Here is a 25,911-nt window from a genome sequence, read left to right as displayed (position 1 = left end):
CCCTTCGTGGATCTCCGTTCCTTACCGGAGTTGTTGGCTCGGCTCTCTCCCCACCTCCCCCAGCCCATCCCCTCATCTGACGAGTTCAGCGGTCTGGGGACCGTTGTCAGGCAGGACCAGGGCCCCTCGCTGCTGGTGGGGCTGGGGCTGGGGGCTCTTAGTCACGGTTTTCGGCTTTACGCCCCTCCTTCAGCAAGGCACCCATGGGATCCTACCCCCTTTCGAGGGCAGTTGTGGTCCACGTGAGTCGAATTGGGCGGTCCTTGTGTTTTTTCCTCAGGTTCGCGGACGGCACGTAACAGGCGCCAGAGATTCCTGCTCTGTCCCCTGGTTCTGCGGATGGCGACCGAGTTTGGATGTCCCCATCATCATTGTGTAATGGAGAAAACTCACCAGACCTCGTTGCTATCACGTAGCCCCAAAAGCAGAGCCTTGTTTTTTCTGTAAGAAACTGAAAATCACCTTTTGAAAAGTTGCGCTTCGACTTTTCATCCCCTCCCTCCAAATAACTTGAATTGTGCTGTAGAAGTAGGGGCTCTTTGAACATCTCGTCACTATCTTGGGCTGATCTCGCTGCATGATGATGTTCTGTTTCACCAGTATTAGAAGCTTTCCTAAGCTTTGGAAAAACAACCCATACCTTGGAGGAGGCCCAGGACACTCTTATAACTCTCTCTTTCTCAAAGACTATTATGGCATCAGGAACCAGCAGAAGTTGTTTTCTCTTAAAACAGCATCTCCACAAAATACCAAAGCAGTGAGTCTTCTGGCTGCCAAGGCCAGGTATCGCAGGAAAGGAGATGAGGGCAGTAATAAAGTCTCATCGGAATTCCCTCACCTTTTTGCAGCTGGAGCAGCTAAGAAGAGATCACAAATGAATCCTCAGAGTAAAGATCATGCCTTGCCACCTGAGAGGAACATTATTCAACTTCCAACAAAACCTCTGAATTCAGAGCAGTGGGATAAACTTAAGGAAGATTTCAAGGGAAAAGCTGATTTTGAAAATTGGATCATTTCACAGATGATTCGCCAGAGTAGCTCTGTAGATGTAGCCAAATCTTTGCTGGCCTGGGTAGCTACAAAAAACAACGGTATTGTAAGCTATAATTTGCTGGTCAAGTATTTGTATCTCTGCGTCTTTCATAAGCAGACATCAGAAGTTTTTGATGTCTATGAAATCATGAAAGCCAGATACAAGAGTTTAGAATCTGGAGGAAGCACTCTTCTCATCCGGGGATTAATCCATTCAGACAGATGGAGAGAGGCCTTGCTGCTGTTAGAAGACATGAAAAAAGTCATGACCCCTTCAATAAAGAACTATAATGACTGTATCCAGGGAGCCCTCCTTCATCAAGATGTAAACATAGCTTGGAATTTGTATCAGGAGTTGTTAGGTCATAATCTTATTCCTATGATGGAAACTTTAAAAGCCTTCTTTGATTTTGGAAAAGACATAAAAGATGATCAGTATTCAAACAAACTACTAGACATTCTTTTGTATCTAAGAAATAATAAGTTATATCCTGGGGAATCATTTGCTCACAGTATAAAAACATGGTTTGAGAGGTAATTTTAATTTTTAATGTATGTTTTTATTTTAATATCTATACTAAAGGTAGCCTCCTTTATTATTGGTTGCGGAGATTATTCTATTCAGATTATAGTACCTTCCCCATTTTTAGTAATTTGTTTCCCTTTTAAGACAAATTTTTCTCTAAAAGAAATATAAACAAGTTGTGTTAATCTCTACTCATCACATAAAAAGGAAATTATAGAGAATTTATAGTTTTTATGTATTTTTCTGTTTAGGATCATTTCACTTTCTGAGGTATCTGGCAAGATGTTAATTCTTAATAGCACTGTGGCTGGAGTTAATGGCAAGAAAACTAGAGCTGTCTTTGGGTCGTATTAGTATTTTCAGAAGTTCTGAAATCTAGTGATTGGTATAATGTGCATATATATGTTCTGTTTAATATATGCATTGCATCAACTTGGATGGTTAGAGGGCAGGGGGGATCCTAATTAAACCTGATATGTAAGCATTAACATGGAACATTTTTATCCTTCCGGTTCATTTTAAATCTTTCCATCATTCAACTCCTCTCTCAAAGCCCTTTTTTTTTTTTTTTTTATTCATGTTACTGGCTTCATGCCTATTTATTGCTCCAATCTTTTACTTATTTCTTCACCATTAATTTGCTTCAGGCTATTTCCTAAAAATTTATTCCTTTTCTTTCGTTTTTTTCTTGCTCTTCTATACTATATATCGTCAGAGCTTTGAAGCAGCAATCAAGCTGAATTATCTTATTTAATAAAATTATTGAATATCAAAAGAAGAGCTGAATTGAGAAAAATCTTTGACTGCCAAGGATTTTGGATTTTTTTTCTGTTACCAAGAGTGTTGGTCTTGGAGTGGAGTTTTAGAAAGATAACTGCCAAAACAGTGAGAAAAGAAGATTGGAGAGAGATTAAAATTGAAAATTGAGATGTTCGGAGGCAGTTATAGGTTTGAATGAGAGATGATAAGGTTCTGAATGAACTGAACAAGGAGAAAAAGGCAATAGAATCAATGAAATCATAGTAATACATGTAAGAGGAAGAAGAAATACGTTGATTGAGCAAATAAGTATTTTGAATGCCTCTGATTAGGCTAGACACTGAGGATGTTTTGTGATATAAGATCTATTATGGTATTCATAATTGGGAATGCAATACTTGTCAGTGAAATAATAGTGGTATAGTATAAGCGAATAAATTACTCTGGGCAGGAACAATCTCTGGCAGCTTTATGGAGAAGATTAGAGTTGAGTTTAATTTAGAGGTTGCACTATATAATATCAGCTGCTTTCTGTACAGGTCCTTTAAAGGTAGATCTAGGCTTGACCATGGGGGTCAGATGACCAGAGAAGGGAAAGGAAGGAGGAGATCCAGAGTAAGGGAAGGGTACCATCAGTTCCTTAGCCCTATTACAGTGTATTAACCACTCTTCTAATTAAACCTTTCTAGGGAAGTAGTTTGAACTTTTCAGAGCTCTTGCCTACCAAGTTTCTAAACTCTGGCTTCAGTAGGAATCTAAACTAATTTGGTTTTGCAATCTTTTTTGTAGTGTTCCTGGAGAACAATGGAAAGGACAGTTTACCACAATCCAGAAAAGGTAAGGCCAATATTTTATTTTTAACTTGTTGGATTCAGGTTTAATAGGTGTTTTTTGCTACTGTTAAAATTTTTTTTTTTTTGTGCCTTGGCCGGTTTGGCTCAGCGGTTGAGCATCGGCCTGCGGACCAGAGAGTCTTGGGTTCGGTTCCCGCTAGGGGCACGTACCACAGAAAATAAATAAATAAATAAATATATATTTTTTCCTGGAAACCTTAGAGATAAGATAATTAAGAGTTAGAGTACCCAAGAAAAAAAGGCATATTTTGCATATGGAGTATTTGCAGTGCTCAAAGTTTTTTTCCTGTAGATGCTGTGAGCCTGGTGTAAAGCCTCAGAGATGTTTTCCCCTAGTTGTGTTTTAGGAATAACTAAAAACTTTATCTGGATGCCCAGCAATCTACTCTTTTGTGTTTTCTGGCACACTAATGTGTGATATTATCAGGCTTACAAAAAATCATGTAATGCATGCGATGATTATAAAGGTTATAATATTCTTTTTTTAATTTAATTATCTTTCCATTTCCTCATGCCCTAGGATTATTCATTTTAGAAAAAGTTTATTTCTGGAACACTCCTTAACAGAAACAATTGTAATTACAGTGGTCAATGTTTGGGTTGTGGAAAAACCATAGAGTCTATTCACCTGAGTCCAGAAGAGTATGAATTTCTTAAGAGAAAAATCATGAGTGATGTGATAGATGGAGGTGACCAATACAAAAAGACGACACCTCAGGTGAGTCTGGACTGGGTTTTATTGCATTCTTTGTGTCTAGAGCAGGGGTTGGTCATTTTTTCTCTAAAAGACCAGAATAGTAAATATTTTAAGCTTTGTGGGCCATACAGTCACTGTTGCAACTTTTCTACTCTGCTGTTATAGTGAAAACAGCCACAGACAATACATAATGAGCATGGCTTTGTTTTAGTAATAATTGTAGTATTTATGAAAATAAGCAGTGGGCTGGGTATTTTATTTTTTTAATTTTTTTTTGTTAATCCTCACCAGAGGATATGTTTCCCATTGATTTTTAGAGAGAGTGGGAGGGAGTGGTGGTGGGGGGAGTGAGAGAGAAACGTCAATGTGAGATAGAGACATTGATTGATTGCCTCCAGCACACACCCTGACCAGTGCCGAACCTGCAACCCAGCTACATGCCCTTGACTGGGAATTGAACCTCTGACTCCTTGGTCCATGGGCCAACACTTTAATCAATGGGCCACATCGGCCAGGGCAGATTTTTTTTTTTTAATGCAAAGAGAAGCAGTCGGCTGGATTTGGCCTGCTGGCCATAGTTGCCAACCTTTAAGAGAGATTGCTTTAGAATTTCATGGAACAATTGGGTTAGACTATTATCCATCTATTGAAGTCAGTGCTGTTTCATCTGGGCACAAGTGCACTGAAGCCAAAAAGACAGATGCTTACTCTTTGTCTAAGTGCTTCCAGAAAACTGTATTAGGTAAACTCCCATGAAAACATTATGGTTTCTTACAACTTTAGGAGTATTCAAGAGTATTTAAGATAACTAACAAAATTATTTCCAAGTTTTCTTAGTATTGAATTTGATTCTCTAAGTCTTTTTTTTGTTTGTTTAATCCTCACCCGAACACAATTTTCCATTTTTTGTTCAGATAGAGTGGGAGAGAGAGAGAGAGAGAGAGAGAGAAACAGTGACGTGAAAGGGACGCATCGCGTGGCTACCTCCCACATGACCCAACCAGGGCCGGGGACAAACTATAACTGAGGTACATGCCCCTAGTGGGAACCGAACCCGGGTTTCTCTGGACCACACACCGACACTCGTAACTGCTGAGCCAATCCGGCCAGGGCTCTAAGTCATTTTTAATAGCTTTATTTTGCTAGTCTTCAGTACTTTATGCTGGATTACCTATATTAAGTTGAAGTAAAATGCTTTTATTTTTATCTTGGGAAAGGCTACCCATCATCACACTGAATGCTTTTTTCCTTCAAGGTACTAAATATAAACAAGAAGCGAAAATTGTTTTGCCTTCTCACCTTGACTTAAAATTGTCAGATAATGCCCATAGATTATATGAAAAACTTGAATCCTCAGAATAAAGTAAAAATCTGGTCCATAAAAACATTATCTTAGTTTTATGGAATACCTTTTAGCTGACTTTATTGATAAAATTATAGTTAACATTTATTAAGTGATGCTAAGTGCTTTCCATTCATTATCTTATATCTTATTTAACCCTTACAACTACGCCATATGGTACTATTTTATTTCTATTTTACAGGTAGACTGATTGAGACTTTGAGAGATTAAATCTGCCAGAGGATACCTTGCTAATAAAATCTAGATTTGACCCTAAAACCTTTGTTGTTAAACTCAACTGCCTCTCATGGAAGGAAAGGTTACAGTGACGACTGTAACTGACAGCCTGTTGGTTGTAGCAGCTCTTTAATGCTTTAGGAATTTCTGCCAGCTAAAATATGAATTAAACAGATTTTCTTTCTCTTATCAAACATCTTTTGAGCACTTATGTGTATCTTCTGAAGTAGGTGTCAAGGTTGTATGAATTATGTTGTTTGTACCAAAACCTTACCATTTCTGTTGTGGACTAATTGAATATTCTTCCCACCCTCCAATGTCTTATTCAGTAAAATTTTCAACCTAAAGGAAAATGAAAAAATAGCACAGTGGATACCTACATACTCTTCATGTAGAGTAACCAGTTGGTATTATGGCACATAGGCTTTCTCTCTCTCTCTCTCTCTCTCTCTCTCTCTCTCTCTCTATATATATATATATATATATATATATATGTTTTCACGAACCATTCAAAAATAAGTTGTAGACATGTTACTTTATTTTTAAGTTTTTAATTTTTTTATCCTCACCAGAGGGCATTTTTGCATATATCTTTAGATAGAGTGGGGCGGGGGTGGGGGGGACATCGATATGAGAGACATATCAACTGGTTGCCACCCACACAACCCCAACCAAGGCTGGGGACAAACTGCAACTGAGGTACATGCCCTTAGCGGGAGCTGAACCCAGGACTCTGGTCTGTGAGCTGAAGCTCACCGCTGAGCCAAACTGGGCAATATGTTACTTTAAATGTTTCAGCAAATATTTTCTGAGAATAAGAAAATTCTATGTAATTAAATACCATTATCACATTTACAAGCCTTACCTTTATTAATTCAGTGTCATTTAATAAAAAGTACATATTCAAATTTTCCCAATTGTCCCCACAAATTGTACTTTATAACTTTTTCCCCTCTGATCCAGGATTTAACCAAGAGTCACATTGCTTTTGGTTGTTATGGCTCTCTAAATCAGCAGTTCTCAACCAGTGGGTCACGACCCCTTTGGGGATTGAATGACCTTTTCACAGGGGTTGCCTAAGACCATCGGAAAACACGTAATTCCGATGGTCTTAGGAACAGAGATACCGCTCCTCTATCGTCTCCACGCGGGTCCCCCCACATGCAGATATACCCACATACAACATGAGGAACTGTATTAAAGGGTTGCGGCATTAGGAAGGTTGAGAACCACTGCTCTAAATTCATAACAGTTCCCCCTGCCTTTTTGGGGGGTTTATGACATTGACTTTTTTGAAAAGTCTGGGTGGTTTGTCTTGTACAGAGCTTTTCAAATTTTACGCCTACAAATCACTTGAGGATCTGGTTAAAATGCAAATTATGATTCAGTTATCCAGAGTGGGGCCTGAGGTTCTGTATTTTGATAAGATCCCAGGTGTTGTGTTTATGGTCTTTGGACTAACATATTCAGTAGCAAGACTGTGGACTAATTGTTTGATTATATTCTTCTCATTAATTCAGTATGAAAGTGGTTAGGTAGACTACATGGGTGAGTCTTACTGACTCACAGCAGCCACATATATCAGGTTGTACTCACTCTTGCTGATGTTAAATATGATCACTACAGTTGTCCCTCGCCACTTCACGCTTCAACGTTTGCAGCTTCACTCTAGGTGGTTTTTTCAAATACTACTATACTATATTTGGAAAAACCGCGATAGAGTGAAGCCCCAAAAGTCGAAGCACGAAGTGGCAAGGGATGACTATGTATAAATAAAGAATCCTACTTCGTGGAAATTCATTTATCATGGTAGAGCCTGGAACTGATTAATTGAAATAAATGAGGGCTGACTATACACAAAGATCTCTCCATTGTAAAGGTACGTTTCTTTCTTTATAATTTCCCTTTGTAATTAAAAATTAAGTGGTCCATGGAGTAAATACTTCAAGATTATGCAGGTATCCCGTCACCCATTAACTCTTCACTTAATGTTTTTTAAAATCATGGAGATGCTCTCGACCTTTGGAGGTTGCAAAGTGGCGATTATTTTATTTCCTCTGCACTTATTAGCTGGCATTATTCTATAAAATTTTTCCCTTTCTTCCCTCCTTTAAAAAAAAAATTACCTGTATGGGCATGAGGACATTTTTCTTTTTAATTAACTGTGTTAGAATTTATTACCATCGTTATTTTTTTTGATGCTCAAATTGTTCCAAATTTGGCCTGTGGGAGCCCCTTTAAGCTAGTTCCTGTGTCTTTTACATCACTTTTCCCACCCCCATCACTTTTTCCTCCCAATTAGTTTTTGAGCACTTCAGTGCTTTCTAGCACAGCATATTCTAGACTCTTACCTTGAAGTGCTCCTGCCCCAGTTGTGGAATCACTAGTTGAATACTTTTGTTTAACTCTCTGGTTTTTTTCCTTTTTATTGAATTTATCGGGGTGATATTGGCTAATAAAATTATATGGGTTTCAGGTGTACAATTCTATAATACATCATTTGAATATTGTATTGTGTTTACCATCCCAAGACAAGTCTCTTTCCATAACCATTTATTCCCCCTTTACTCTCTTCTATGCTCCCACCATATGTTCAACACTCTTAATGGCTAATCATAGCCATAATTTTTTAGTTTTATGTTTTGGGGTTTTTTTTTAATCTTTATTGTTGAATGTATTACAGATGTTCCTCGTTTTCCCCCCATTGACTCCCTCTTCCCCTCTCCCATCCCCCTCCCACCTTGTCCCACACTATTGTCTGTGTCCATTGGTTATGCATATAAGTTCTTTGGTTTATTTCTTCCCACCCCGCAACCCCTTTCCCTATGAGGCTTGTCAGTCTAGTAATGAATTTGTACTTCTTAATCCCTTCACTTTTTTCACCCATTCCTCCAACCCCACTCCCATCTGACATCCAACAAAATGTTCTCTGTATCTATGAGAATGTTTCTGTTCTGCCTGTTCATTTTGTTTGTAGATTCAGTTGTCGATAGATGTGTATTCATTGCCCTTTTGTTTGTTCATATATCTTATCTTTTTCTTCAAAAAGACCCTTCATCATTTCATATAATAACGGTTTGGTGGTGAAGAACTCCTTAACTTTTTCTTGTCTGGGAAACTCCTTATATGGCCATCGATTCTGAATGACAGCTTTGCAGGATAGAGTAATCTTGGTTGTAGGTTCTTGCTTTTCATCACTCTGAATATTTCTTGCCACTCCCTTCTGGCCTGCAAAGTTTCTTTTGAGAAATCAGCTGACAGTCTAATGGGAACTCCCTTGTAGGTAACTAACTGCTTTTATCTTGCTGCTTTTAAGATTCTCTCTGTCTTGAACCTTTTGCATTTTGATGATGATGTATCTTGGTGTGGGCCTCTTGGGGTTCATCTTGTTTGGGACTCTCTGTGCTTCCTGGACTTGTATGTCTGTTTCCTTCACCAAGTTAGGAAAGGTTTCTGCCATTATTGTTTTAAACAGGTTTTCAATTTCTTGTTCTCTCTCTTCTCCTTCTGGCACCCCCAAGATGCGAATGTTGGCACGCTTGAAGTTGTCCCAGAGGCTCCTTACACTATCCTCATTTTTTTGGATGCTTTTTTCTTTTTGCTGTTCTGATTGGGCCTTTTTTTTTTTTTTTTTTTGCTTCCTTATATTCCAAATCGATGGTTTGCTGCTTGGCTTTACCTATCTACTATTGAATCTGTGTAAATTATTTATTTCAGTTAATGCCTCCTTCATTTCTGACTGTGTATCCATCATTCTGACTGGTCCTTTTTTTACACTCTTGAGGCCCTCACTAAGTTCATTGAGCATCCTTATAAGCAGTATTTTGAACTCAGCATCTGTTAGGTTGCATATCTCCATTTCGCTTAGTTCTTTTCTTGGGGTTGTTGTAGACCAACAAGAAAGGCCAGACTCAGACTCCAAACTGGGTTCAAATTAAGAGAGTTTTATTAGCCACGCGGCAACTGTCCCATCCTACTCAAAGGAGAGAGCAGCCCTGAGCTCAGGGGGAGGGTTGCTTATACAGTTGTCTTAACCCCTGTTAAGGAATTTGGATTAAGGGTATGCGAGCAAACAAGCACGTACAGAGGCAGATATTTGCAATTAGCTGTTATGCCTGAGGGAACAATCAGTTTCTGTGTACACAAAACAATGGTTATCTATACAATGCAGTGGTTATCTATTAGCAGATAGTTCTTGCCGTTCCCTTAAAATCCAGGGGGCAAGGTCATGTGTTTGTCCTTTACATTTTCCACTGGTCTTAGGGTTAAATCAAATCTTTGATTCTAAAGTGTCTTCAATTTCTTCCATAGTGGCTAGCCTCTGATAGGGAGTGCTAAGAACCATGAGCTTAACAGCCTGTGTTTTTTTTCTAAAAAATTGCATTAAGTGATTAATTAGGATTGGGCCACAAGTTAATAATAGGAGGAGGAGTAAGGGGCTCGAAAGGCCAGTGCTAAGAGTAATAAACCATGGGGGCCAATTAAAGAGGTTCTCATACCAATTCTTAGAGGTGGATAGAGCCTGTTCTCGTTCATCTAGTCACTATCTAATTTTATGCTTTCTCTAATAATACCAGATTGGTTAGCATAAAAGCAACAGGTTTCTCCTAAGGCCAAACAGAGAAAAAATAAACCTGTGGAATAATGTTAGTAAGAATACATAAGTCTTTGGTTCCAGCGGGAAAGATGCAGAAGTCAGTCCTGAGGCGCAAGCAAACCAAGTCCCGGGGGCTGCAGTTGGGACCCAAATCTCTTGTGATGAGGGGCTTAATGGGGTTAGGGTGGTAGCATCCCCGCATGAGTCCGCATAAGGGGAAGAGCTTAGGTCGTAGTTGCTGATGATGAAGCATGTCCCCTGTCCTTGTAGGACTCCGAGGGTCAGGCGGGGGCCCATACCTTCATAGCAGTGGCTGCCCTTAAGTGCATCTAAATTGGGTAGGTGCTTTACTGGCAATCAGAGTCAGGAAAGTGACTAGGAGGAAACCCTAGAGAGCTTTATCTTCAGGGGATCCTCTGTCCGCTGTAAGGCCCATTGTTCACGTATTTGCTCAGGGTGTGCTTTCTTTACCTGAGTGTGGTGAATCCAAAATTTCCGTCCTCCTATCTTAAGAGCAGTGGGCGTAGTCAGGATAACAGGAAAAGGGCCAGTCCAGCGAGGCTCGAGGGAAGCAGGCTGATGTTTCTTGACCTAGACCCAGTCACCAGGAGTGAAGTTGTGTGGTGGTATCTGGGGTGTCCCCGGTTGGGGTCTGGTGTCCTTGATTAGCTGTTGGGTCTATCAGCCTCTGGATTGCCTGCAAAGAGCTGAGGAGGTTATGGTTACCTAGGCTGGCTAAGACCTCGTCCCCAATTTAGAGTAGGATAGGGAGAGGTCGGCCAAACATGATTTCAAATGGGGTGAAACCCTTAAGATAAGGGGTACAGCGCACACGAAGGAGGGCAAAAGGAAGGAGCCTTACGCAGTTATCGCCCATCTCAAGGTGGAGCTTAAAGTTTCCTTTAATGTTCTATTCATTCTTTCTACCTGTCCTGAACTCTGAGGCCTGTAGGCACAATGCAATTTCCAAGTAATCCCTAAAGCTTTAGCTAATAATTTTGTGGTTTGAGCAATGAATGATGGGCCATTGTCGGACCCTAGAGCTAGAGGGAGGCCAAATTGGGGGACTATCTCAGAGAGCAGTAACCGGGCTACCGTGGTGCAGTTTCAGACTTGGTAGGAAAAGCCTCAGTCCACCTGGAGTAGGTATCTATGAAAACAAGCAGATATTTATAGCTATATTGGCCAGGGGTGACTTCAGTAAAGTCAATTTCCCAGTGGTCACCAGGAGCTGTGCCTTGTTCTCGGGTCCCGAGGTCTGTTGTTTTCCGAGGGTGAGAGATGACTTGGACACAGGCAAAGCATCTCCTTATTTCAGGTTCTATCCATCTGTTGAGGTTTGGGACATAAAATTCCCAGGCTATGATTCTAGAGAGTTTAGTCTTGCCCAGGTGGGTGCCCTGATGCAGCTGAGAGATCAGCTCTTGGCCTAGGGGCGCAGGCAAGAGGATCCTCCCGTCTGAGAGAAGCCTCCAGCCTCGAGGCCCCTGGGTACAGTTGAGCCTCCATCCAAGTTCTTTCTCCTCTTGGGTATAGGAGGGCTCTTTGAGGAGACTTTCCCCTGGAAGGACTGGAAGGATCTCTAGTGGCCCCACTGGTCTTAGGGCAGCCTCCTTGGCTGTCTGATCGGCGAAGGCATTCCCCTTAGCTTCAGGGGTGTCGGAGTTCTGGTGGCCCTGGCAGTAGATAATGGCCACTTTTGTTAGTAGCCAAATGGCCTCTAGGAGGGCAAGAATTTCTTCTTTATTTTTGATCTGTTTCCCTCCTGAGGTTAGGAGTCCCCTTTCTTGGCAGAGGGCCCCGTGGACATGGGCTGTGGCAAAGGCATAGCGGCTGTCGGTGTAGATGTTTACTGACTTGCCTTTTGCCCATCTTAAAGCCTGAGTTAGAGCAACTAGTTCAGCCCTCTGAGCTGAAGTCCCATGCCCTAGTGCCTGGGCCCACATGATCTTGTCTTACGTGACTATCTCTGCTCCCGCATATTGGACTCCTTCCCGGATGAAGCTGCTCCCATCTGTATAGAGAGCACGCTCTGGAGTTGGGAGAGGGTTGTCAGTTAGGTCAGACCTCAGGTTAGTTAGAGTCTCAAGAATGTCCGAGCAATCATGAATGGGAGCCTGAGGATCATCGTCAGGCAGCAGGGTGGCTGGGTTGAGGGCAGAGATCTTCAGGAACTGGATTCGGGAGGAGTCTAAGAGGAGTACCTGGTATTGGGTGATCCGGGCATTAGACATCCACCAGTCCGGAGGGCTCCTGAGGAGAGCCTCAACAGAGTGTGCCCCAATAATCTGGAGGTCTTGCCCTAGGGTTAGCTTGGATGCTTCTTTAACTAAAAGAGCAGTAGCTGGTATGGCTCGCAGGCAGCTGGGCCAGCCGGAGGCTACCGAATCTAATCTCTTAGATAAGTAGGCAACTGGTCTCTTCCAGGGCCCTAATGATTGGGTTAGGACCCCTTTGGCAATGCCTCGAGTCTCAGAGAGGAAGAGCTGAAAGGGCTTAATGATATCAGGCAGAGCAAGGGCTAGCACAGACATTAAGGCCGTTTTTAGTTTTTCAAAGGCCTGTTGTTCTATCTCAGTCCAGGTTAAGGTATTGTCCTTTCCCCTTGTGCTGGTATAGAGAGGCTTAGCAATCTTGGCAAAGCTAGGGATCCAGAGGCGGCAGTACCCTACAGCCCCAAGAAATTCCCGTACCTGTCTCTTGGTCGTGGGGGTAGGGATTTTCATGACCGCCTCTATCCTGCTATTGGAGAGTGACCGTTTTCCTTCTTTGAGTTTATAACCTAGGTAGGTCGCGGTGGTGGTGCATAATTGAGCTTTCTTGGCTGAGACCCAATATCCTAAGTGTTCTAGCTCTAGTAGGAGTGCCTTGGAGGCCTCCTCACATTCAGGAAGAGAAGCGGCTGCTAGAAGCAAATCATCTACATACTGTAGCAGGGTGACATGTTGGTACCTTTCCCGGAACAGTTGGATGTCCTTGCTTAAGGCCTCATCGAAGATGGTGGAAGAGTTCTTGAATCCTTGAGGCAGTCGGGTCCAGGTTAGTTGTCCTGAGAAACCCCCTTCCGGATCAACCCATGCGAAGGTGAAGATGGGTTGGCTGAGAGGCAATAAGGGAATTGCAAAGAAGGCGTCCTTGAGGTCCAAGACAGTATAGAAACACGGTTAGGGGGGATCAGCTCAGAAGCGTGTAAGGGTTCGGAACTGTGGGGTGGATGGTTTCCACCCGAGTGTTTACTTCCCTTAAATCTTGGACCGGCCTAAAATCCTCAGTCCCAGGCTTTTTAACCGGTAAAAGGGGAGTGTTCCAGGCTGACTGGCAAGGTTTTAAAATGCCAACTTCTTGAGTCTATTAATATGCCTAGTTTGGCCTTTATGGAGATCGGGTATTGGCAGATGAGGTCCTTAGGTTTCTGTGGGCTCCCCCTCTTAGGGCAGTCCTTTTTCCACTGACCATATTCTTTGCAGTAGGCATATTGGTTAGGGTCAAGAAGTGGCCGAGATCGTTGCCTAGGTCTCCGTGGGGTTGGCCCTATGTTTTTAGGCTATTTCCCCGTTGCCCTTTTTGATTCTCTTGAAGAGCGGCTATGATTACTCTTGTGACTTTTTAGCATTGGCCGTTTCTGGGTCGTCCCAGTTGTTAAATACTCTCTGAGCTATTTCAACTAACTCACGAAGATTCTTTCCTTCAAAAGCCTCTAATTTCTGGAGTTTCTTCCTAATGTCTGGGGCCGACTGGGTGACAAAAGCGATATTAATTGCCCGTCTATTCTCAGGGGCCTCCGGGTCTATGGGAGTGAAGAGGCGATAAGCCTCCATGAGATGTTCAAGAAAGGCCGCTGGGGATTCCCCTGAGGTTTGAACAGTCTCACTTACCTTAGACAGATTAGTTGGCTTTTTGGCTGCTCTGCGGAGCCCCTGAAGTAGAGATTTGCAATACTGGGTTAAAGCCTCCTTACCTTGATCAGTGTTCGGGTCCCAACTGGGTCGGGTAGTTGGGAGGTAGGCTCCTATCTGGGCCGGATCTGTGAGGGGTTGGCCGTCTGGCCTGAGGACAAATTTTGCTGCCTCTCTGGATCCTGTCCCTCTCCTCGGAGGTGAACAGGACCTGCAACAATTGCTGACAGTCATCCCAAGTGGGCTGATGGGTGTGGAAGACTGTCTCTAGGAGAGAGATTAAACCTTGGGGTTTATCAGAGAAGGACGGGTTCTGTTGTTTCCAATTATACAGATCGCTAGTTGAAAAGGGGACATAAACCATGAAGGGCCGAGTCTGGTCTCCACCTGGTGGTGGAGCAACCTGACAGAGGGACAGGATGGCAGCCGAGGAGTCTGGCACCTGGGGAGGAGGGTTATAAGGGGTGCCGTCATATGTATGGGAAGGACTGAGCGGCTGAAGGGCTTCAGCCTCTCCAGCCACAGCAGCGGCAGGTGGCAGAGACTGATAAGGGGGTGGCCCCACAGGGTCAGTGAGGGGGTCTTCTGGGGCACCTGAAAGAACAGGGTAAAGCCTTTGGGAGGGAGCAGGAACGAGGGCTTCTGAGGCATCCGTGGAAGCTGGGCAATTAAAATCTTCTCCCTATTAGGGCACGAACATTTCTTAATATAATTAGGCTTGTCAGTAGCTATGTCAATCCAAACATCGATGTCAGGAGTTTGGTCTGGGTGTCCGGGAGTCCCGTAGATGACACCTCAAACTGCGAGCAAACAGCTTAAGTGAAAAGTGCCCTGGGAGGGCCAATTGACCCGGAAAGTGGGCCACTCCCATTCGCACAAAGTGCGCGAGAATCCAGGGTCTGCTGAGATGCTGTAACCTGAGGCGTGCTTGGAAAAGTCTGAGAAGTTATTAAGGATACATTGAGGAGGGGTCCTAGGTCCTGAAGGACCTATTTTGAAGAACACAGGCCGGCACAGCACAGAAACATAAAACACAAAGGGACAAACAAATAAGACAGACAAAAAACGAGACAAACCAAACTGGGGCCCTGGGGCAGGATCTCTGTGCTGCGTCCAGCAGATCCACTTCCCCTCACTCTGTAGAGATTCCAGAAACAGACTTACCCAGGGACGTCCCATCTGCCAAACTGAACCTGGGCTCAGGGTTTCCAGATGCTCTCTAGATGGAATTTTGGAGTGGAGACAGTTCCAGAGCAGAACGGGGTCTGGGGCGGAGGAACGTCTTCTCCGAGGCCTTCCCCTAGACCGCCCGTCCACTCCTGGGATCGACCTGTCTCCCGGAGTCTGAGGAGGTCAACCCGCCTATGTGGGGGACCTTGTTTGTCTATCTCACTGGGGCCTCCAAATGTTGTAGACCAACAAGCCAGACCAGACTCAGACTCCAAACTGGGTTCAAATTAAGAGCTTTATTAGCCATGCGGCAACTGTCCCATCCCACTCAGGAGAGAGCAGCCCCGAGCTCAGGGGGAGGGTTGCTTATATAGTTGTCTTAGCCCCGTTAAGGAATTTGGATTAAGGGTATGCGAGCAAACAAGCACGTACAGAGAGGCAGATATTTGCAATTAGCTGTTATGCCTGAGGGAACAATCAGTTTCTGTGTACACAAAGCAGTGGTTATCTATATAATGCAGTGGTTATCTAGTAGCAGATAGTTCTTGCCATTCCCTTAAAATCCAGGGGGCAAGGTCATGTGTTTGTTCTTTACAGGGTTTTGTTCTGTTCTTTCATTTGGGACTTGTTTCTTTGTTTCCTCATTTTGGCTGCCTCCCTGTGTGTGTTTCTGTGTATTACAGGGTACTTAACCAGAGATATGGGGCTGAGACCAGATGCTGCTTGTTTGGAAGAATTTAGGAAAACCTGAAGCAGGATCCAAGACAGGCCAATCCTATGGTTAAGCAAGTGGCAACAGCTTGGTGGGCCTGAAAATTGGGTGGGGCAGGGCCAGGGCCTCAGGGAATCACCAGGGCGGGGCTACCAGTGTGAGCCAGGATGCTGGAGTCCCAGATATGGGGACTGTCTGCCGTCCCAGGGAAGGGCTCACCAAAGGAACAAAGGCCTCTGACAGCACGTTTGTCCCGGAGAAAGCCCCCTCTCCAGCCCTCGCTCCAGTGCCAACCAGCTCTTCCCTGTATGTCTCTGGTTCTCCTCGAGCTGCTTCCCCTCCAAGCTTAGAGGGAGAGAGTCCGATAAGTCCGTGCGCGGGCCCCTTAAGGAGCTGCCTGGGGCTCCAGCCACGTCAGCCTCCCTGAGCCTCAGTTCCTGCTGGTTTTTCCAGCCAGAATTTATGGGGATTCTCTTCCTGGCACTGGAACCCTGAGCGGGGCACCTGGTGTGGGACGGGGACCCCTCAGTCCTCAGGAAGGACCTTCCCAGCCGAGTTGTCCTCCTGATTTTTATCCACCACACGTGGGTGTGGGACCAGCCCGTCGTGCCGCCGCCCCTCCTACCAGTCTCGATGCAGCTTCTTTAATTCTGTAGTTGTAGGACTTCCATTCAGCTTGATTTCAGGCGGTTTTGAATGGTGGTGGTTCTGTAGTTTCTTTGTAACTTGGATGTGGTTGTGGGAGGACGCGATACTGCGTTTACCTACGCCGCCATCTTGACCGGAAGTTCGGTTGTTCTGTAGTTTAGTTGTATCTTTGATGTGGTTGTGGGAGGACGGGATACCACATTTACCTATCCGCCATCTTGACCGGAAGTCCAGCCATAATTTTTTAAAGAAATAAATATCACTTTAATTTTGGATTAATAGAAGGACAATTTGTTACTTTTCTCTGCTGACAAAGACTTAATACCTGGAGCAAATCTTCTCTTTGCAGAGGAGTATTCAGCAAGAGGAGTTTCAGGCCCCTGACTACGGTGAGAGTAGCAAAGAGTAGTCACACATTTAATTATCGTAATTCACAAACCAACTGAATATGTTCATGGAAGGCTTGAGACATTTTATGATAAGGGAAATTATTTTCTTCTTTTTTCTTTCCAGCCATCCTTCTTCTTTCCCCCTGCAACTCCCCAATTCTGTATCCCATTTCTTGTCATCTGCCTGTCTTCTTTAAGATATTAACATACTAAAAACAAGTTGCTACTATATACTGAATGGTTGCCAAATGTCAGGCAATTCCAGACCTGTTACACTCACAACAGTCTAGCAATGATATCACCATTTTGAAGACGGGGAAGGTCAGAATAAGAAAGGTATCCATGGTTAAAGAGCTGTGAACTTGGTCAGGGTTTTGTAGTATTGGTGAGGTAAAAGAGGCAGGGATCGATCCAGAGCACTTCTGGTGTGTTGAAGTAAAACCAGCTCTTTTTCTGGGACTAGAGAGAAGGAATTAAGGATAGTACATACATTAAGTACATCTGTGCAGCAAAGATTTGGAGCATTTATTCAGACCTCTAAATTTTCTGAGGGCAAATTGGTTATTTGAAGATAAGAGAAGGTATGATAGTTTAAGGGAGCTTGAGAGTTTTAAGCCTTGGAAGTTTGGATTATTTGTGAGAGGATTGGGGAAAGTATTGATGAGTGGTGCTGAAGCCCCAGTTGAGGCTGGAGAGCGATTTTCAGCAGTCTTGAGCCATCCACGTGTACAAACAGAGAAGACAGTTGGATGGGATAGTACGGGAATTTTGCTAGTCTGGTACAATTGAGGAAAACAGGAGTTGAAGGGGCAGGTGAGAGGGTGCTTCAATTTATGGACCATGAGATCAAAGTTGATAGGAAGGAAGTAAAGATGGTTGGGAACTCATGGATTAGGAGACTAGAGATAAAATAGACTGAAGACTCATGGAGGTTGAAGAGCATAAAAGGAGTGAGAGCAGAAATCAGGAGATTGGCAGGGGTAGGAGGTGTTGCTTAGATGTGGCAACATGATAGGGACTAGGCGAAGGTAGTTCTGAAAGAGTATCACCATAGGGCCCATATTAGATAAGGAAGAAAGGAAGGCCAGAGAGTACTGTCCAAGAGGATTCCAGGGACTGGTAGTCTCAATGTGGGATAGAATAAAATGTATGGTGAAAATAAGAATGAACACTAAAAGCTGAGGTTATAGAGTAGGTGAAATATATGAGGATTAGATTTCAGAGGACGAGCCATTTTAGGCCCTGGCCAGATCCAGAGTCAGGCTATGAAGGTTTGGTAAGCACCTCAGGGTAAAATTTAGCTCGACTGTCATTTCCCACAGGTTTTTCATCTTGTATTATATTTTTGTTTTTGCTTACTATTTATGTTATATATGATAAAATATCACAGACTGGATGATTTAAACAATAGAAATTTATTTTCCCATGGTTGTGGAGTCCAGAAGTCCAAGATCAGTAGGTTTGGTTTCTCCTGAGGCTTCTCTCCTTGGTTTGCAGAGGCCCTCTCTCTTGCTTTGTCTTCATATAGCCTTCCTCTGTGCTTGAGTATCCTAATAGTCTGTGTGTCCAAATTTCTGTTTCAGATGAGGACACCAGTCATGTTTGATTAAGGCCTTGCCCTATGACCTCATTTTACCTTAATCACCTCTTTAAATGCCTTTTCTCCAAATACAGTCACAATCCAAGATATTGGGGGTTAGGACTTCAACATAAGAATTCTGAGCTGGCCACAATTCAGTTCCTGACACTATTTGTTGAAATATGTATTAAATTATATTGTGTTTAGTATTTTAAATTATTTTGTACTTGATTTGCCTTCAATATTGCTTTCTAAAGCTTGCGTATAATTTGGGAATGTGAGATATAAACCGAAGAGTAAGTACTAAATCCACCTTGAGTTTCCTTGTGTACTTAAAAAAAAATTATCTCAGCTGGTCTCCATAAGCACCTAAAATGTGCAGTATCAAAATTGTTTCAAGCTTATATGTTTTCACCAAATAAAACCCTTTTGTTCAAAACAAAGTAAATGAGATGGCACCCTCTAATGAAGTGATTCTCAACCTTGGCTGCTGGTTAGAAAGAACAGTTTAGGCGATATTTAAAAAGATATTTAAAAATGCTACTTAGACCCCCACGCCCTAGAGATTTGTAAATGTAAATGTTTTAAGTGTAAATGTTCAGTGTATTAAATACATTTATATTGTGCACCCATCACCACCACCCATCCCCACAACTCTTTTCCTCTTATAAAACTGAAAGTCTATATACATTTAACAATAACTTCTCACCTGGCCGTATGACTCAGTTGGTTGAGTGTCCTCCCTACACTAAGAGGTCACTGGTTCAATTCCTGGTCAGGGCACATGCCCAGTTTGTGGGCTTGATCCCCAGCAGGAGGCATGCAGGAGGCAGCCAATTGATGTTTCTATCTCTCCCTCTCCCTTCCCTCTCTCTAGAAAATCAATTTAAAAAATCTTATTTAAAAATAATAACTTCCCATTCTCCTTACCTCCCAACCCCTGACAACCACCATTATACTGTCTTATGCTTTTACTACTGTAAGCAGTAATTATATAGTATTTCTCTTGTCTGTGGGTGACACTTTAACTGCTGAGCCAAACAGGCCAGGGCATAATATTCTGTAAATGAAATCATATAGTATTTGTCTTTTTGACTGGCTCATTTCATTTAGCACATCCTCAAGGTTCATACATGTTGTAGCATATTGCAAAATTTTTATCCTTTTTAAAATTGAATAATATTCCATTGTATTTTTATACCACATTTTGTTCATCCATCAGTGGATACTGCTTCTACATTTTAGCTATTGTGAATAATGCTGCTACGAACATGGGTGTACAGATAATCTCTTTGATGCTCTGCTTATAATTTTTTTGGCTATATACCCAGAAATGGAATTGCTGGATCATATGCTAAACTTATTTTTAATTTTTTTAGTAACTGTGTTCCACAGACGCTGTACCATTTTACATTTATTCCAACATTGCACAAGGGTTCCAGCTTCTCCACATCTTGGCCAATACTTGTTATTTTCTGTTATATTTTTGTTTGTTTGTTTATAGTAACTATTCTAATGGTCAAGGTGGTAACTCATTGTAGTTTTGATTTGTGTTTTTGTAATGACTAGTAATACTGAACATCTTTTCATGTGCTTATTGGCCATTCATATATCTTCTTTGGAGAAATGTCTACTCAAGTTCTTTACCCATTTTTGAATTATTTTTTTTTTGTTGTTGAGTTTAGGTGTTCTCTGTGTGTTCTAGATATTAATCTCTTATCAAATATTTTATTTATTTTCTTCTTTTTTATTAATTTTTTTTTGTTTCAGTTGTTTCTCCTTTTTCCCCTCATTGACTCTCTCCTTCCTATCCCCTCCCACCCCATCCCCAGTTTTGTTGTCTATGTCCATCGGTTATGCATACATGCATATAAGTTCTGTGGTTTATCCCCCCCCTTCTGAAGAATGTCAGTCTGTACCTTACTTCTATATCTCTGGGTCTATTTTGTTCATCAGTTTGTTCATTATATTCCAGAAATAAGTGAGATCATGTGATATTTGTCTTTCTCTGCTTGGCTTGTTTCACTTAGGATAATACTTTCCAGGTTCCTCCATGTTGTCTCAAAGAATAAGAGATCTTTCTTTCTTACCATTGCACAGTATTCCATTGTGTACATGTACTACAGCTTTTTTATACACTCATCTATTGATGGACACTTGGGCTGTTTCCAGATCTTAGCTATTGTAAATAGTGCTGCTATGAACATAGGGGTACATATATTCTTTCTGATTGGTGTTCCAGGTTTCTTAGGGTATGTTCCTAAAAGTGGGATCACTGGGTCAAATTTTTAATTTTTTGAGGTAACATCATAGTGTTTTTCATAGTGGCTGCACCAGTCTACATTCCCACCAGCAGTGTACTAGCGTCCCCTTTTCTCCACACCCTCACCAGCACTTGTTGTTTGATGATTTGTTGATGGCGGTCTTATCAGATATTTTATTACTGTTTTTTTTTTTAATCCTCATCTGAGGATATTTTTCCATTTATCTTCAGGTAGAGTGGGAGGGAGGGAGGAAGGTAGAGAGAGAAAGAGAAAGATCAGTGTGAGAGAGACACATCGATTGGCCACCTACCCCACAACCCTGACCAGGGCCAGGGATTGAACTGCAACCAAGGTATGTGCTCTTGCCTGACATCGAACCTGTGACTCTGGTCCCCCAGCTGATGCTCTAACCTCTGAGCCAAACCAGCCAGGGCTCTTATCAGATATTTTATTTGCAAATATTTTCTTCCATTCTGTGGGTTGCCTTTTTACTCTTCTGATAGTGTCTTTTGATATACAAAAATATTAAATTATGAAATCCAAGTTTAAAATTTTTCTTTTGTTACCTATGCCTTTTGGTGTCACATCCAAGAAAATCATTGCCAAACTCAGTATCATTAAGTTTTTATTCTGAGTTTTCTTCTAGGAGTTTTATTGTCTTAGGTCCTTGATCCATTGTGAGTTAATTTTTATATATGATGTTAAGTAAGGGTCCAACTTCATTCTATTGTATGTGGATATTCAGTTTTCCCAGAACCATTGTTGAAAAGACTGTACTTTCTTCAGTGAATGGCTTTGGTACCCTTGTCAACAATCCTCTGACCATATATGAAACAGTCTGGGATTATTTCTATTCCATTGTTTTATATGTCTGTCTTTATGCCAGTACCACACTGTTTTGATTACTGTAGCTTTGTAGTAAGTTTTGAAATCAAGAAGTGTAAGTCCTTTACTTTTGTTCTTTTGCAAGATTGTTTTGGTTATTCAGAGTCCCTTGAGATTCCATATGAATTTTACGATGGGTTTTTTAAATTTTTTGTAAAAAATGTCATTGGGCCCTGGCTGGTTTGGCTGAGCAGTTAGAGCATCAGTCCATGGACCAAAGAGTCTCGGGTTCCATTCCAGTCAAGGGCACGTACCCCAGTTGCGGTTCGGTCCCCAGCCCTGGTCAGGGTCATGCAGGAGACAACCAATTGATGTGTCTCCCTCACACTGATGTTTCTCTCTCTCTCTTTCTCCTTCCCTCCCTCCCTCTCACTCTATCTGAAGATAAATGGAAAAATATCTTTAGGTAAGGATTAAAAAAAAGATGTTATTGGGATTTTGATAAAGATTGCATTGAATCTGTAGATCACTCACTATAGGTAGTATTGACATTTTAACAATATTAAGTCTTCTAATACATGAACATAGAATATGTTTTCATTTATTTATGTCTTTAATATCTTTCAGCAACGTTTTATAGTTTTTGTTTTACAATTTTTCACTTCCTTGGCTTAGTTCATTTCTAAGTATTTCTTTTTTTTTATTTTTATCCTCACCCAAGGACATTTTTCCATTTTTTGTTCAGGTAGAGCGGGGGGGGGGGGGGGGGGACAGAGAGAGAGAGAAACATCGATGCGAAAGGGACACATCGAGTGGCTGCCACCTGCACAACCGACCAGGGCCGGAGACAAACTGCAACCGAGGTACGCGCTCTTAGCGGAACCGAACCCGGGTCTCTCAGGACCGCGGGCCAACGCTCTAACCGCTGAGCCAAACCGGCCAGGGCTCTAAGTATTTCATTTTTTGATGCTACTATAAATAGAATTGTTTTTCTAATTTTTATATTCATTGTTTATAGAAATGCAACTGATTTTTGTGTGTTGACTTTATATACTGCTACTTCGCTGAATTGATTTATTGGTTCTCTGTATGTGTGTGTGGAGGTGGGGAGGGAATAAGAGAGAGGGACAGAGAGAGAAACATCAGTGTGCACTCACATCAACTGGTTGCCTCCCACATGACCCCAACCAGGGCTGTGGCGGACTACAGCCGAAGTAGGTGCCCTTGACTGGAATTGAACCCACAACTCTTTGGTCTGCAGGCCAATGCTCACCGCTGAGCCAAACTGGCCAGGGCGATTTATTAGATCTAACAGTTTTTATGTGTGGAATCTTTATAGGGTTTTGTACATAAAAGATCATATCCTCTGCAAAGATAATTTACCTCTTCCTTTCCAATTTGGTTGCCTATTTGTTTGTTTTTTCTTGTTTAATTGCTCTAGCTAGAACTTACGGTACTGTTAAATAGAAGTGCTGAAAGCAGGCGCACTTGCTTTGGTCCTGATCTTAAAGGAAAACCTTTCAGTCTTTCACCACTGAGTATGATGCTCACTGTGGGCTTTTTATATATGGTTTTTATATTTCCTTCTGTTCTTAGTTGGTGTTTTTAGCATGAAAGGGTGTTGAATTTTGTCAAATGTGTCTTCTGCATCAATTGAGTGACCATGTATTTTTTTTCCCTTCATTGTGTTGACATTAATTATAATGTTATATACGACTAATTGACTTTTATATATTACTCTATCCTTGTATTCCAGGAATACATCTCACATGATCATAGTGTATAACTTTTTACTCTGCTGCTCAGTTCTGCTTGCTAATTTATTTATTTATTTATTTATTTATTTATTTATTTATTTATTTTTTATCCTCACCAGAGGACATTTTTGCATTTATCTTCAGACAGAGCGGAAGAGAAGGGTGGAAGAGAGAAAGGGAAACATTTATGCGAGAGAGAGAGAGACACATTGAGTGGTTGCCATCCACATGACCCCAACCAGGGCAGGGACAAACTGCAACTGAGGTACCTGCCCTCAGCGAGAACCGAACCTGGGACTCTCTGATCTGCAGCCAGTGCTCCAACCGTTGAGCCAAACTGGCCAAGGCTGCTTGCTAATATTTTGTTCAGGATTTTTGCATTCATGTTTATAAAGGATATGGGTCTGTAGTTTTCTTGTAGTGTCTTTCTCTAGCTTTGTTATCAGGATGATGCTAACCTCATAGAATGAGTTTGGAAATATTCCTTCCTTTTCAGTTTTTTGGAGAAGTTTAAGAAGAATTGGTATTAGTTCTTCTTTACGTGTTTAGTAGAATTCACCAGTGAGCCATTAGGTCCAGGACTTTTTTTCGTTGTTGGGAGATTTTTGGTTACTGATTCAGTCTCCTAACTATGTATATGTGTATTCACATTTTCTTTTTCCTCATGATTATGCCTCTTTGTCTTTGTGATTAAAAGTAGCAATCAGTACACAGATCCCTGGTATTTGGAAGACAGGGTCATTTTTGCGCACCTGCTTGGTTCTCGTAAGCTGTGTGCAAGCTGCTCCAGTAACATATGTGTATAGCAGTCCGCTACGCCGCTTGGAGAGAGGGATGAATAGCTGCTGCTATGCTAAGAGTAAAAACTCACTGAAATTAACCACAAGTTATCATCCAAGTTTTCCCCTAGAAGTTGCAAGCCTTCAGGAGATTCCAGAGTTCCAAAATAGTTAACTAGTTACATCAGACAGTTTCTGTCTGTGCATTTGTTGTCTGGTTGGGGAGACAAATTCCTGGTACTTCCTTCTCTGCCATCTTCACTTTAACTTGATGAGTTTTGACATATGTATGCACCTATGGAACTGTAACAACAGTTAAGTAACAAATATATCTATCACCCCCAAAGTTTCCTCCTGCCACCTTACAGTGGCTTCCTTCTGTATCTCCTGTATTCATCTTTCATTCTTGTCCTCCTACCCCCAGGTAAACACCATATAATAATACAATGTATAGTTTTTTTTAGTCTGGCATCTCTTGATCAGTATAGTTGAATCTTGAACAACATATGTTTGTACTATATGGATCCACTTGATTTTTTTTCAATAAATATACAGTTGACCCTCCATGTCGTGGGTTTCACATTTAACCAACCACATATCAGAAACAGTATTTTCAATCCAGAGTTGGGAATCTGTGAATGTGGAGGGTCAATTGTATCATTTGTCTACACCATTGTATATAAAAGACTTGCGCATCCGTGGATTTGGGTATCTGTAGGAGGTCCTAGAACCAGTCCTCTGCAGATATTGCAGGACAACCATAGTTAAGTTTTTGAGGAGTCAAAAGTTGTATGTGGATTTTCTACTCTGGGGTGTCCCCTAACCCTCACATTGTTCAAGGATTAACTGTATATAATTATTTTGAGATTTTGTTCTTTTTTTTCTTTATTGATTTTAGAGGGAGAGGCTGTATATAATTTTGAGGTTTCATTTATTTTTATTTTCTTTATTGATTTTACAGAGAGAGAAACATTGATGAGAGAGAACATCAGCTGGCCCCCCTGCATGCCCCCCACTGGGAATTTGGCCCACAACCTGGGCATGTGCCTTGACCGGGAATCAAACCGGCAACTTCTTGGTACATAGGTGTGCTCAACCACTGAGCCACACTGGCCGGGCTCATTCAAGTTTTATGTCTCAGTCATCTATTCTTTTTTATTGTCAAGTTCCATTTTGTGGATATGCCACAATTTGTAAATTCATTCACCTATTGGTGGACATTTGGATTTTTTCCGGTTTGGGGTTATAACAAATAAGAGTGACAACATTCTCATGCAAGTCTTTGACTTTGTTCTTTTGTATGTTTCCTAGAGAAGCTGTAAGAAATTACTGTAAACAGTTGGCCTAAAACAACATCTTCTCATAATTCTGGAGACTAGAAGTCCAAAATCATGGTATTGGCATGTAGGTTCCTGTAGGTTCCAGGGAAAAATCTTTTTTTCCATTCCTAGCTTCAGAAACTCCCAGCTCCTGGAAATCCTTGGTATTTCTTGGCTTTTAGCTGCATCACTCCACTCTGTCTCTTCTCTGTGGCCATCTCCTCTTCTTTTTTTTATCTTCACCTGAGGACATTTTTGTATTTATCTTCAGATAGAGCGGGAGGGACAGAGGGGAGAAGAGAGAGAGAAACATCGATGTGAGAGAGACATATTGACTGGCTGCCACCCACACAACCCCAGCCAGGGCGGGAACAAACTGCAACCGAGGTACGTGCCCTTAGCGGGAACCGAACCCAGGACACTCTGGTCCACAGACTGACACACCAACCGCTGAGCCAAACTGGCCGGGGCCATCTCTTCTTACAAGGACATCAGTCATTGGATTTAGGACCCAGCTTATTTCATTATG

At 42.0% G+C, this 25,911-nt stretch overlaps 1 protein-coding gene across 4 annotated transcripts in view; it reads left to right on the top strand.

The window, feature by feature from the left end:
• The first annotated feature begins 342 nt into the window (after positions 1-342).
• The window catches only part of LOC118640333 (protein only RNase P catalytic subunit), a 172,615-nt gene continuing 147,046 nt past the window's right edge, over positions 343-25,911 (top strand). For all 4 annotated transcript variants that reach the window (XM_036277275.1, XM_036277267.1, XM_036277262.1 and 1 more), the window contains exons 1-3: positions 343-1,566; positions 3,107-3,154; positions 3,757-3,889. In XM_036277275.1, the coding sequence (XP_036133168.1) occupies positions 578-1,566; positions 3,107-3,154; positions 3,757-3,889 (1,170 nt within the window). In that variant the 5' untranslated portion in view covers positions 343-577. The remainder of the gene's footprint in view (positions 1,567-3,106; positions 3,155-3,756; positions 3,890-25,911) is intronic.

Source organism: Molossus molossus, unplaced genomic scaffold (genome assembly GCF_014108415.1).
Source record: "Molossus molossus isolate mMolMol1 unplaced genomic scaffold, mMolMol1.p scaffold_m16_p_1, whole genome shotgun sequence".
Taxonomy (NCBI): Eukaryota; Metazoa; Chordata; class Mammalia; order Chiroptera; family Molossidae; genus Molossus; species Molossus molossus.
This window is presented reverse-complemented; position numbering and strand designations above follow the sequence as displayed.